Source organism: Ammodytes marinus, assembly GCF_949987685.1.
Source record: "Ammodytes marinus genome assembly, chromosome: 13".
Classification (NCBI taxonomy): domain Eukaryota; kingdom Metazoa; phylum Chordata; class Actinopteri; order Uranoscopiformes; family Ammodytidae; genus Ammodytes; species Ammodytes marinus.
This window is the reverse complement of record NC_137217.1, coordinates 693,438-707,721: the sequence shown is the minus strand read 5'-3', so window position 1 is coordinate 707,721 and position 14,284 is coordinate 693,438. Positions and strand designations below refer to the sequence as shown.

The 14,284-nt window shown below is 41.0% G+C and overlaps 1 protein-coding gene across 2 annotated transcripts in view; it reads right to left on the bottom strand.

Moving 5' to 3' along the window:
* Window positions 1–14,284, bottom strand: part of taf2 (TAF2 RNA polymerase II, TATA box binding protein (TBP)-associated factor) — a 100,363-nt gene that overhangs the window by 47,958 nt on the left and 38,121 nt on the right. For both annotated transcript variants that reach the window (XM_080038774.1, XM_080038775.1), the window contains 6 exons: window positions 13,190–13,275; window positions 12,949–13,084; window positions 12,703–12,857; window positions 12,302–12,416; window positions 10,961–11,070; window positions 10,434–10,499 (listed from right to left, as the gene is read on the bottom strand). In XM_080038774.1, coding sequence (XP_079894900.1) covers window positions 10,434–10,499; window positions 10,961–11,070; window positions 12,302–12,416; window positions 12,703–12,857; window positions 12,949–13,084; window positions 13,190–13,275 — 668 coding nt within the window. The remainder of the gene's footprint in view (window positions 1–10,433; window positions 10,500–10,960; window positions 11,071–12,301; window positions 12,417–12,702; window positions 12,858–12,948; window positions 13,085–13,189; window positions 13,276–14,284) is intronic.

The following is a 14,284-nucleotide window of genomic DNA, read 5'->3' as shown; positions in this document are numbered from 1 at the left end:
TTTGAGCGGAAGCCATGTGATGGCTTGGCAGCTCATTGGTTCTGGACACTGGCTATGTATCAGATGGACAGCATAGCGCGGTGCACACAGTTTGAGGATGGGGTGAGAAGTAGCAGGTAAAACTTCCATAGTACCGAGATGAGCGGACCCGGCAAAGCCCCACGCCCCGTTTTATTGCGAACTGTTCGGGTAAAAGAAAGGGCAATGCCCAACCTGACATTACTGGCAGTGCGACGCAACATTCAGCTCAGTAGTCTTAACCAGTTCCCCCCCAGATCCCCGCGAGACATGCACGGTGCTGTCGGAGCACAGCGAAAGCGCTCAGACAAAAAAGGTTTGGGAACCCCTGCTCTAGATGAGAGACGCCGCTTTCTGGTCGGGGGACAGACTGGCTTACAGCTCAGCCCGGAGGGATCTCAAAAAGGGCATCCAGCTGGCTAAGCACCGGCACAAACAGCGGATCGAGGATCACTTCCTGCATGACAACCCACGGGACATGTGGAGAGGGATCACGTCCATCACAGACTACAAGCGCAGCGAGCGGCAGGTCAGCCATGACCCCACCCTGCCTGACACCCTGAACAGTTTTTTCTCTCGCTTCGAAACACCGTGCAGTGGAGAAACTGTACATCGTCCACGGCTGGAGGAGCAGCATCAGCATCAGCCTCTCATCCTGCAGCTGCACCAGGTGAGCTCCTCCCTTAGGAGGATCAATATTAATAAGGCTGCAGGACCAGACCGGGTGTCAGGCCGGACTTTGAAAATGTGTGCCGAGCAGCTGGCGGGGGTGTTTCTGGACATATTCAACCGCTCCCTGCTGCTTGCTTCAGTCCCTCTCTGCCTCAAATCCGCCATAGTTGTACCTGTGCCCAAAAAGTCTGCTGTTACTTGCTTAAATGACTATCGCCCAGTCGACATCACCCCAGTAATCATGAAGTTCTTTGAGAGGCTCGTCCTTAAATACATCAAGGACGTCATCCCTGCAGGCCTGGACTCTCATCAGTTTGCCTACAGGGGGAACCGTTCCAAAGAGGACGCAGTCTCCATAGCACTTACCCACCTGGAGCATCCAAACAACTATGTCAGGATGCTATTCGTTGGCTTCAGCTCAGCGTTTAACACTGTCATCCCGGACAAGCTGACACTGAAGCTGCACAACCTGTGGCTGCCCGCATCGCTGTGTTATTGGATAGGAGACTTTCTAACTAACCAGGTGGTGAGAATAGGGGATCGCACATCATCCTCTCTGATCCTGAACACAGGCACGCCGCAGGGTTGTGTGCTCAGTCCAACCCTCTACAGCCTCTACCACGACTGTTCTGCCACCCACCCAACAAACATGATCGTGAAGTTTGCGGGCGACACCACCGTGGTGGGTCTCATCTCGGACAACGACGAGACTCACTACAGAGAGGAGATCCAGCACCTGACAGGATGGTGTTCAGAGAACAATCTGCTGTTCAACAACAGCAAGACCAAGGAGGTCATCGTGGATTACAGGAGGTCCAGGAAGACGGAAGTGGACCGTGTTAACAACATCAAATTATTGGGCATCCACATCTCCTCTGACCTGACCTGGTGTCTGAACACTTCACACCTGGTGAAGAAGGCCCAACAGAGACTTTTTTTCCTCAGGAAGCTAAAAAGGGCTGGACTCTCCTCTCGCCTGCTCGTGAACTTTTACAGGTCCACAATAGAAAGCATCCTCTGTCTCAGCGTGACAGTGTGGTATGGCAGCTAGTGTTGTTTTTGTCAACGAACCTTTATCACGTGACAGAAACGAGACGAGACAAAACGTAAATGGTGGTCATGTGACAAAGACTATAATCAAATATATAATGCTTCATTGTTGACGAATAAAAACGGGACTAAACAAAAACTCTGCTAAAATATCTCTTCATGATTCTTGACAAAAACGAGAGGACACGAAATGTTATAAGGCTATTTTGTCTTGCCATTATTATTATTTTGCAATATTTCTGTTTCCTGAGTCTCGGGGCTGCAAACAGGCTACGGCTTCAGATTAAAAGCATTTCACTGGCAAACGTGAGTTGGCTTTTATTTTGAAATAGCAGGAAGTTAGCAGGCGACGTTACTTCCTCAATCCCCACTCGCGGCAATATGGAAGATGCAGCTAAGCGACAAGCGACAAATCTAGCTCATTTTTCTGGTGTGATTGGTGACTTTTTCGCTAAAGCAAGTATCACTCTTCACTCTTCTCAACGAGCATCGGGTGCCTCTGCAGCACCTCCCCCGTCCCAAAGCACTGACAGGCGGCCGGGTCCTCACGCAGCAGTCCCTCCCAGCTGCAGTCAGAGCAGGAGATACACACCTCTCTCCACTCTGATCCGTTAGCATCCCTATTAGCAGTTGTAGTAGCAGCTCCCCCCTCCCCCTCTTTTACAGTCTATAAGAGTAGTGCAATTCAAAATGATATGCAGTGCTTATTCAAACTATGAGCATGTATGATTACTGCTAGACTTAACATTATCAATAAGAGACACCAAGATTGTTAAGTGTAAACCTCGTTTTGTTGAAAGGCGTAATTTGAAGATGTTTGTTGAGCAGGGTTTTCTATATGATCTATATCTATTTGACTGGAGCAGAATTGCCCTTATTGATGATGTTGAAATGACTTGGTCATTTTTCCACGAGACCTTTCATGAAATTCTAAACAAACATGCTCCTATGCGGAAGTTTATAATTAAGGGTCGGGATAAACCCTGGTTCACAGCTGAGCTTTCTGTACTGCTTCATGACCATAATGCGGCCTGGGCAAAGGCAAGGAAGTCAGGCACTGAGGCTGACTGGCTTCTCTTTCGTCAGCTGAGAAACAAATGTACTTCTCTATTCAGGAAAGCCAAATCTGAATATTATCTAACCATCACAACAGAAAATTTTAATGATCCGAGAAAATCCTGGAAAGCAATTAAATCATTATCTGCTTCTAAAAACTCATATGAATTACCCTCTTGTATAGTTGGCACACACCATCATGGCTTGACCATTGCATTAGCACTGCTAATGCCCATGAAATTATAAGATCTATTAAGCTTGTGTATGAGGCGTCCATGTCTGATCATATTCCTTTTGTTATGTCACTAGACTGTGAGAGTCTCCCTGAGATGTCTCAGGAGGGTAAAAATGCCTGTAAGGCCAAACTGGATTGGGCTAAGCTTACAAATGAGGATAGGTTATTATACTATGGGAGAACTGATGTTCTTTTGAGTGATGTATATGTACCCAAAGATGCTATTTTGTGTTCTGATGTTAATTGTAAGGGAAGCTCTCACTGTGAGGACCTCTGCACCATGTATATTGTATTGTGGAAGCTGTGTATGAGGCCAGTAGACCGTGCTTTATCTACTCTGATAAAAAACAAAGTATTAAGCCGGGGTGGAATAAACATGTGGCTGAGCATTATGCTGAAGCTAAGAATGCGTTTAGGGCATGGGTCCGGGCAGGCAGGCCGAGAGAGGGGCCTGTCCTGGATCTCAAAAACCTCACTAATGCCAGGTATAAATATGCAATTCGGTATGTCAACAAACATGAACAAGCATTGAGAGCGGACTCTATGGCTGAAAAGCTCCTTGGTAATGATGTTTCTGGCTTCTGGAAAGAAGTGAGAGCTCTGAACAGGAACAGTACATCATTACCATGTGCCATTGAGGGTGTCTCTGGAGCCGACAACATAGCTGAGTTGTGGAGGCAACATTACTCTATTTAACTGCATTAAAAGTGATCCCTACAAAGTTGGTAACATTGTAAGAAATGACACAGAGCAAATCACAGCTAAAGAGGTCTATAATGCAATAACTCAGCTAGCTGACAACAAAGCAAGCGGCTCTGACCATATCACTGCAGAGCACCTTAAATTGGCAAGCCCAAAGGTAGCTGTGCTACTTGCCACTTGTTTTATGGGCCTAATGTCTCATGGTGTGTTACCGGACTCCATGCTGTCTGTTACTTTGGTGCCTGTAATCAAGGACAAAGCGGGAAAGGTGGGGAGCTTGGATAATTACAGACCAATTGCTTTAGCTAGTGTATTATCCAAAGTCCTGGAAAGGATCTTATTAGACAGATTATGTATTTATTTAAAAACCTCAGATAACCAGTTTGGCTTCAAGGCTAAGCATGGAACTGAGCTATGCATATATTCCTTGAAGGAAATGGTGGAAACATATAAAAGACAGAATTCCACAGTTTTACTTGGTTTTATTGATGCATCTAAGGCTTTTGACCGAATCAACCATAATAAGCTGTTTTTAAAATTGAGTCAAAGGGGTGTGCCTAACAGTGTAATTAGGATTCTGGCTTATTGGTATGCCAACCAAAGTATGCAGATAAAATGGGGGAATTCAGTCTCTGCGCCATTTGGTGTTGGGAATGGAGTTCGTCAGGGGGGTCTTCTTTCCCCATGCCTTTTTAATGTGTACATGAATGATCTGTCTGACAAGTTAAATAGCTGTAGGACAGGCTGTATCATTGGAAATGTACTTATTAATCATCTCATGTATGCCGACGATCTGGTTATTGTTTCTCCAAATAGTGCAGGTTTTCAGCAGTTACTGAATATTTGTTCTGACTATGGGGTTAAATTTGATGTAAAATGCAATGCCAAGAAGAGTGTTGTTTTGATATGTAGAGCTAAAGGGGATAAGGACCTTAGTTTACCAGCTTTCTATCTGTCAGGGCAGGCAATGGCTGTCAGCTGTAAAATAAAATATTTGGGACACATCATTACAAATGAAATGTGTGATGATGAGGACATGTATAGACAGCGATGCATGTTATATGCGCAAGCCAACACGTTGGCGAGAAAATTTTCATATTGCTCAGATAGGGTTAAGGTGACCCTATTTAGGGCCTACTGTACCCCTCTTTATACTGCCCCTTTGTGGGTTAAGTTTAAGAAAGCGAGCATCCAGAAACTCCAGGTTGCGTACAATGATTGCATGCGCATATTGCTCAAAAAACCAAGGCGGTGCAGTGCAAGTGAAATGTTCTGTAATGTACGTGTTCACACTTTCCATGCTCTTTTAAGAATTTTGATGTATAAATGTATCTGTCGTCTGAATGATTCTTCCAACTGTATAATAATGCTGCTGACTAACCCTGGGCTCAGTGCTGTGCGGTACCAGTCTTCCATGTGGAAGCATTGGTATGGCTGTCTCCTTTAACATGTATGTTGTATGTCTTTTTTAAATGGACCTCGAGTCTCTCGAAATAAAGTTGATTGATTGATTGATTGATTGATTGATTGATTGAAAGACTCCATTACTGTTCATGATAAGGTTGAAATGTTAAACTGTTTTAATGAGCATTGTATTTATTCTGGGTTTTTGTTCAATTCTGCCTCACATTCTGCAGTGAAATCTGTAAATTTGGGTAACCATGCTAGTGATTTTTTATCTTACCCCTTTTACTGTTGCTGAGGTTCACAAAGCCTTAAAGCATTTAAACCCTAGAAAACCGTCTGGTCCGGATCACTTGGAACCAAGGTTTTTGAAATTAGCAGCAGACCTAATAGCTGAACCATTGACACATCTTTTTAATCTCTCATTGGCTTCAAACAAAATCCCTAAGAGCTGGAAGACTGCTTATGTTCTACCCCTACTAAAAGGAGGGGATCCAAAATGTTTAAATAATTAAAGACCACTCTCAAACCTTCCAGTGTTATCAAAAGTCATGGAATCCCTGGTTAGTGAGCAGGTTATTATGTCCATACTCATCAAATATTATCTGCACATCAATCAGGGTTCCGAAAAAATCATAGCACCACTACTGCTGCCATGAAAGTTTTAAATTACATTATAGAATCTCTAGATAAAAAACAACATTGTGTATCTCTCTTTATTGATCTATCTAAAGCGTTAGATACTGTGGACCATCACATTCTGATACAGCAACTTATTAATATTGGTTTCTCTGATCATACTGTGGGATGGTTTGTCAACTATCTCACTCACAGAACTCAGGCTACTCAGTTTGATGGATTTACTTCAGAGATGCTTACAGTGCGTAAGGGAGTTTCCCAGGGTTCAGTTCTGGGACCACTATTATTTACTTTGTATATTAATAGCCTTGGACAAAATGTCCCAAATGCAGCTTTCCATTTCTATGCGGATGACAGTGTAATTTATTGTTGTGCATCCTCGCTCAGTAAGGCTTTTGTTTATATGCAAATTGCTTTTGCTCAAGTGCAGGCTTGTCAACTGAAGCTTGTTCTCAATGCTGATAAAACCAAACTTATGGTATTTTCAAATTCCAGAAAGATTGTGTTAAATCAGAACATTTTAACTTCCCAAGGTAATGAAATTGAGGTTGTAACTACTTACAAATACTTGGGATTTATGATTGATGACCACATCTCTTTTAAAACTCACATACAAAACCTGGTGAAAAAACTGAAACTAAAGTTAGGTTTTTTATTTAGGAATAAGTCATGTTTCTCTCTCTCGAGGCCAGACGACGACTAGTCGAAGCTACCTTCTTGCTGGTTCTTGATTATGGTGATCTGTTGTACATGAATGCATCAGCTCACTGACTACATATTTTGGACACTGTATACCATCAAGGCCGGATTATCCATATAAAGGATCGGGCGAGTGCCCTGGGGCACCAGCCAAATATAGCCATTAGGGGGGGCACCAAATGATCAGGACAATGATTAGACCCTAAAAAATGTTTTCATATTTTATATCGGCCATATACTGGAAGAGACACAAACATGTACAAAATGAACCATTGTTAAGATTAATGAAAAAAAAAATTATTATGTTGACTTGGGTGTAAGCAAAGTGCCCCCCTCCCCCATCATGGACAAGTCCACAATGACACGGCAGCAGCGGCGCCAAATGTATGTAAACAAAAGCCGCGAATCAAATTGTTCCTTCAGTCGGAAGTTTATTTTGCCAGCAAGAAATGGAGGAATAAGTTATAAAAAGGTAAGGCTTATCGACCATTATTTATATCTGCTAATGTGTAGCTGTGGTGATTTTATAAGCCGATGTGACGCCACAAAGGTGTGGAGAGGTGCAAAGAGAGAGACACTAGGCTAATTAGAGACCAGTTGCGGCGCAAGAGTAGCCGAGTGCAGACGGGGCAGTGAACAAAAAGCCTGACTGTAACCCGACAGCTCCGAGTTGGCTTGTCTTGCATGTGCCGTCGGAAGTAGCGTCTTTATTGCGGATGCAGTTAGTTTTTAGTATTATTTTGAAGGCCTATTAGAAACATATTCGTAGAAGAGCTACACATACTACAACCGATTAGAAGCAGAATATGAAACCAATAGGAGTAAACACTTCAAAAGCGAGGGACATTTTCAAAACAAGAAACGAGATATATCCCCATTCCCCACACATCTTTATCTTTCTTGTTATTTTACAAGATAAGTCTACTTTTAAGTGATAAAACAATACTTTTCGATCCAAATAAAGTAGGTTTAGTATTTCTCCCTTTGCATAACAAATATGATAGGCCTAAAGAAAGTTAAAGTAGGTTAAATTTCAAAACAGAGTAATTTCAGTAATAAGAATGTAATGTTGATGAAGTGTATGTAGGCCTAATAAAAGATCCCTTTTTTTAGAGATGAACATGATGAACTTTATTATGCTGATGTCTAACATTTAACATAGCCTACAATTCCCAGAGACCATTTAGATCAATGTCAATTAGGTTATGATTTAATCTTAATGGTACAAAGATATCACTTCACTACAAAGTAATGCGACTCTAGGTTGTCTTCACTTTTAAATAAATCTATATAGGAGAGTTAAACCTGCATGCTAATTATTGTTTTTGTATGCCCTAAGGTCATTTATTATAGAAATATTTATATTCATCATGACGTGTTGCATGGTGATGGGTGTTGCATTCTGATTTGAGCATCAGTGCAAGGCTAGTGAGACTCCTGTCAGTGTCAAGATTTTTGGTTGGATCTAAATGTTTCTGTAGTAGTCTATGTGTGGTGAGTCTGTACTTGTCTTTAGCTACACGTTCTTGTAAATCTGTGGCCTTAATGCCATAGTAAATTTTAAAATTTTGTGTAAAGTTGAAGGACAGGGGCATTTCATGTGAAGTCACCCTGGGGCACCCTAAGGGGTTAATCCGGGCCTGTATACCATGGAGCCTTGAGGTTCATTACAAACAGCAGAGCCTTAACCCATCACTGTACGCTGTACTCAAGAGTAAACTGGCCTTCTCTTTTTATGAGACGACTTAGTCATTGGTATGTTTTTATTTACAAGGCGATCTTAGGTAAACTCCCTTGTTATTTGTCATTGTATATGTCCAGAAAATGTGTCCCCCATGCGTTGAGGTCTCAGGACATGGTGCTCATGACTGTTCCTCAAGCTCGTACAGAGCTGGGTAAAACAGCTTTTAAGTTTTTTGCGCCGTCGTCATGGAATAACCTGCAGAAGCAGCTTAAGCTTCAGGACCTAGTAACTGTAAACAAATTTAAGGCTGTTAAGAGTTTGAAGTTGGACTCCATCGGAAATTGTGAATGTTTTTAGTTAATAATCTTATTTGTATGTTTTAAAACTGCACTTAATATCGAACTTGTATTTTGTATTGTATTGTGTTTTATGTGTAACTGTGTTCTGCTGTCCATCTTGGCCAGGTCTCTCTTGAAAAAGAGATTTTAATCTCAATGAGATTAACCTGGTTAAATAAAGGATAAATAAAATAAAATCACGTCTGTGTTTTATGCGATTGCTACTTTCCTTACTGAAGAGTTGGCAACACACAGCTGCAGCAGCTGTGGTGGGTTAACTTAACGACTACTTAAGAAACAAAGTTAAGTCTGGCACAAAAAAGGGAGCAATGTTTTTGTGTGACAACCAGTCTTAAAATAACACATCCAGAAGTTTACAGTTGTTGCTTGGCATTTGGTTCAGTAGTTGACATAAATCAGTAGCCTATCTGTTTGTTATGTTCTGTCAACGAATTCCACTGTATGCAGTCTGTGCTTCCAATATCATGGTTCAAACCATTTGTGTTATATCTTGTAATACAAAATCTGACTTCAGTTTACAAACAATACAAGTCATACACAAACATTTTATTTGTACTTTATTATGTTATTGTAGCTCTAGCATTCAAGCACCTTGTTTCTCTTGATTAAACTTGAATGTAACAAAAACATTTTCTGGCATTGTCGTTTGAAGCTATTTTATTTAGGCCTATTTATTTTATATAAATGTATGTCATTAGACAGGAGATTTTGAAACACAAAGAGAAGCTGTCCGAGTTCCACCAGACTGCTGTTCAGGTTGAGGAATCCGCCATTCTTACATGTTTGGTAGCTCAAATAAATATGTTGTAAATTCAATCAGAGCGTCTTCCGTGTCTGGAATTGCATGTATTCTCGAGTCTATAAGGTAAAAATAATATAATAAGATAAAATAACCTTGTTTGACTTGTGAAATGGTGGACTTTTTTTGTCTGTACTGTACTAGGTACTTGTACTAGCCTATATTAACTGATTTAAATATAATTGCATTACTAAAAAGACTAAAATACAAATGTCATTGACTAAGACTAGACTTAAATGTCATCAGTTTTTGTTGACTAAGACTAGACGAAAATAGTCTCAGATAATTCTGACTAAGAGAAGACTAAAATGCTCAGACTTTTAGTTTGACTGAAACTTGACTAGACTAAAAAGAGTTTAAACATGACTAAGACTAATAAAAGTTTGATACAAAGACTAGACTAAAACTAAACTTAAAACAGGCCGCCAAAAACAACACTAATGGCAGCTGCACGGCAAAGGACAGGAAGGATCTGGCCAGGGTGGTTCTAACGGCTCAGAGAATAGTGGGGAGTCCACTCCCAAATCTGGACTCATTATACACCAGCCGCCTCCAGAAGAAGGCCAGGTGTATCGCATCTGACCCCACCCACCCGGGCTACGGACTGTTTGTACCTCTGCCATCTAGGAAGAGGTACAGATATCTAAATACCATAACAAACAGACTAAATAACAGCTTCTTCCCCAGAGCTGTGAAAGAGATTACTCCCCCCCCCCCACTACAAACTCATTACCTCCCCCAAGCAGACTGAGAACCCACAACCACATACTTCAATATGTCTCCCACTGCAAACATGCTACTTTAGCCCTTTGTGTGTGCGTGTGTGTGTGTGTGTGTGTGTGTGTGTGTGTGTGTGTGTGTGTGTGTGTAGGTGAGAGAGTGAGCGGGCGAGCGGACCTGGACAGATGGGGTGCGTGTGTAAATGAGTGGAAGTGAATATGTATGCATCTGCATAATATTTGCAGACAGTATTTGTTTTATTTATGTATATTTTTTATATCTTGATGTTTTTACTGTGTACGATGGAGCCGTCGGCAGAAATTTTGTTGTGTGCAAAACACACAATGACAATAAAGACTTCTTGAATATCAAATAGTGACAGCAGTAATGTCTTACTCCATAGCTGATAAATCCATGTCAACTTCCTCTCCATTCATCAGAGGGATCTTCTTTTTCTTGTTTCTGGGAGAGGAAACCAACAACGCAATAGGTGAATATAGATTAACATAATGCATATTCCTTCATTGCACATTTTAACAGACATAAAGAACAGAGGCTAAGTAGATTGACATCAGGAAGCAACACAGAGCCACCGTTCAATGCAGTTCCATGTGAACCCATACACGGTTGCTGACAGTATAACTCGGGAATGTATGGATGAAACCTAATTTTATTATACATTTTTAAAGCAACCACATAGAATATAAAACTATTCAAGAGCAATTCATGTCTAAATTAAAAGGCAAGTTATATTCATCATACAGTACTCATGTTAACAATTCTATATAATATTATACTGCATGAATAATGTAATATTGCAGTTAGAGATATATACAACCTAACAGCATACACAGTAATAAGATAATCAATAATATTGAACTCTCTCTGTGATAATCTAGTGTAATCTAATAAACCAATGATACCGTCTGCTCTTGGAATGACAGGGTATGTCATGTTTCAGGCTGTTCTCCTCTATCTGCAGCGTATGGTTGAAGGATCCATCCAGCTCCTGCACTGTCACCTTGATGGGCCCCTGCAGAAAATATACCGATTATTATTAAACAACCAATTATAAAAAAAACAAGTAATACTAAATCGATTACACCTACTGTGACTTAAATGCAGAAAAGGATTTGCAATGCAATTGATGTGCAATATATAACCCAATTAATTTCTATGTTTCTAGACATGGCTTTTAAAACTGGAAAAAATACACTGCACTTTTATAGAGAGGAATTTGAATTTATTTTTCTTTTGCTGTGCATTATTAAAAATAATCTGCATTGTATATTGAAGTGGATCAAAGATACTACTAGGGTGGCCGAGAGGGGCCTTGATTCCACGACATCTAAAACTAGAAGGAGAGACGTCATGCAAGGGAGACACGGGAGAGGATGGTTGTTCTCTCAACAGGTTTACTTTATTAAAGGTTGACCTCAGTCTCAAGTTACAAGCGAGGAGACACAGCTCCTATTAACAGTACAGATGTTTAACCTATACATCACAATAGATAAGATACCTCTCAGATATTTGACCATAAGTCTAGCCTAGCCTTAACCTCGGTGAAGTGGAGCCGAACCCGAAGGCCATTCATCTTTCCTCGGGCGAGGGCAGCCAAGCTGCCTAGTGAACGCGCCTTTGTGGCAAAGCTCTCTGCCTTATAACAGCCAAGTTGGGTGTGTGTGTCTGTGTGCGTGTATCTGTCTGTGTGTGAGTGAGAGTGTGCATGTGAGTGCGTGTGTGTGTGTGTGTAACGGATCTAATGTCAGATCTAGGCTATTTGTAGTTTAAGATGTCGTAATAGTGTCCCTGTTTTCTGCTGTGATAGCAACACCTGTTGTTGTTGCAGTCGTAAGGTCATTATGACCTGTGACTTTTCTGCTTGACTCAGGGGTCTGTATTAACTCACAAAATGACAATATATATATGTTGCAAATTCCTACAATATATTTGAGTGTTATTGTCCATAATCAATCGAACAATTATTTTATCTCCTGTGTGGTAACAAGAGCCCAACGTGTTCAACATTCAAGATTTTATAATCATATCTTTACTTGATAAATAACATAAGGGGAGTGCAATTATCAAAATTTAATTCAACTAATCTATTTATTGACAAATAGTGTCAGCATCTTGTATATGCAGAGCCGATTATTGGTCAGCTGTATACCTTGTTTCTCATTTTAACCAATGCATTAGTGTAAGACTAACAACAAAATGAACAGAAAAGGCATTCACTCCATATGCTGTATATAAATGCTCACCACATATTTCTGAGTTCCAGATGATGTGTAGTCCTGACGGATCTCCAACTCTAGCACGTTCCTCTTTCTGTTGAAGGCAAAACTGCCAAAGAATTTCACAACAGCACTCTGGTCTCTGCCAATGAAACGTTAGGACTAAAAACAGAAGCAGATAACCAAGAAAATAGAACTAGTTGAGAGACTAGGCTAAAGGCAGGCAAGTAACATTTCCTGATAAAACTGTAATGACACTTTAAAATGCTGTAATGGTCTAACATAGTGCAGCTGGATGGCTTGAGGTCAGAAATCTGAAATTACAACTGGACAATTTTCCACATCCGTCTGGAACACAGCATAAGCATCTCTGCCTAATTTGTTTTGCTTGTTTGAATAAAAGAGATATATTTCAAATAAAAGGATACACCCATTGTTTGATGAGGGGGCTTATGTCTTTTCCAGAGACATTGGAAATGGATTTGAGGAAGGCGTGAGTGGACAGAAGCATCTGGCTCCACATATGACTCTGGTACTTCTGGGATGAGGCTGTACTAGCCAGGCTCAAAAGCTTGTTGAAAACCTATTGGAGGGCATCACAGACAACAGCAGAAAACTAAGCATCTATCACTTTGAGGTCAAGCCTTTAATAGAAGCAGTTTGTTGTGCCTAACCTGCAACATAAACTCCATGCTGATCCTGTTTTCTATCAGCCTCATCACCAGATGGGCCTTACACTGGAACATCTTGTAGTATTCCCAGGACAGTGTGTGGGGATGCTTGATGGAGAAGTGAAGGTGGGGAGTTGGACTGAAGAGGAAAACGTTTAGCCAGTCAATCACACAATTATGATCAAGAACAATGATATACTAATGCTTATAATTCAAACTTGAATTGATTAATTAAATGTATTACTTGTCCTTCTCTTTGCCTCCCCCAAAGGTTGGGTGCAACAAAACCCCTCCCATCTTAAGTTCATATTCCACAATCTTGTCCAACTCCTGAGAAACAACAGAAGAGCAGTTATTAAAAAGCATTAAATCACTTTTATGCACATCATTCATGGGGACCCAACCAAGGATTAGTTTGGCTATCATTAATCAGCCAAGTATTTTCAAAAGTTATGATTGTGTTTAAAATATAATTACATTTGTCTTTTGTGGAAAGCAGTGAAAACCGCATGATATCATTTCCCAAAGCCCAAGATCATGTATTCAAACTGCTCACACTCACCGGCCACTTTATTAGGTAAAGCGGTTCAATTTCTTATTAACACATACAGTGGCTTGCAAAAGTATTCATACCCCTTGAAACCCCTACATTTTGTCATGTTACAACCACATACGTACATTTATTTTATTAGGATTTTATGTGATACACCAACACAAAGTGGTGCATCATTATGAAGTGGAATGAAAATGAAACTTGGTTTTACATTTTTTTTATATATAAACTAGTGGTGGGCCGTTATCGGCGTTAACGTGCTGCGTTAACGCAAGACTCTTATCGGCGATAAAAAAAATATCGCCGTTAATCTCTTATTCCACCTCCTGTTCGGCTCAGGGGAGATAATAATAGCCGGGGGCCGTTGTTGACACTTGAGGAGCCTTTATTCTCTCACACACCCGCCGCTCTCTCTCTCCATCACTTGCCCACGACACAATCGGGTATTGGAACGCAGGGTGGGTGTGTGTGGCCACCGGTCGCCACGTGACTATAAGTTTCCAAGTTTTAAACACTTCTATCTCTTCAACGTCACCGTACCCGAATCCTAAATATCCCCTTAGCAGACGCTATATTTCATCGGGGGGAAAACTTTGTTTTGCGCCACAGTTCGGCCGTAATGCTGCTGCACACACACACACACACACACACAGACACAGGCGCACACACACACGCTGCATGTCAGAGAGGGGCGCTACCAAAAAGACGAGAGGAGCGGTTGGAGCAGTTGGAGCAGTTGGAGCGTTTAGAGACACATGCGTGCACATTTATTTACATAAAATCGCA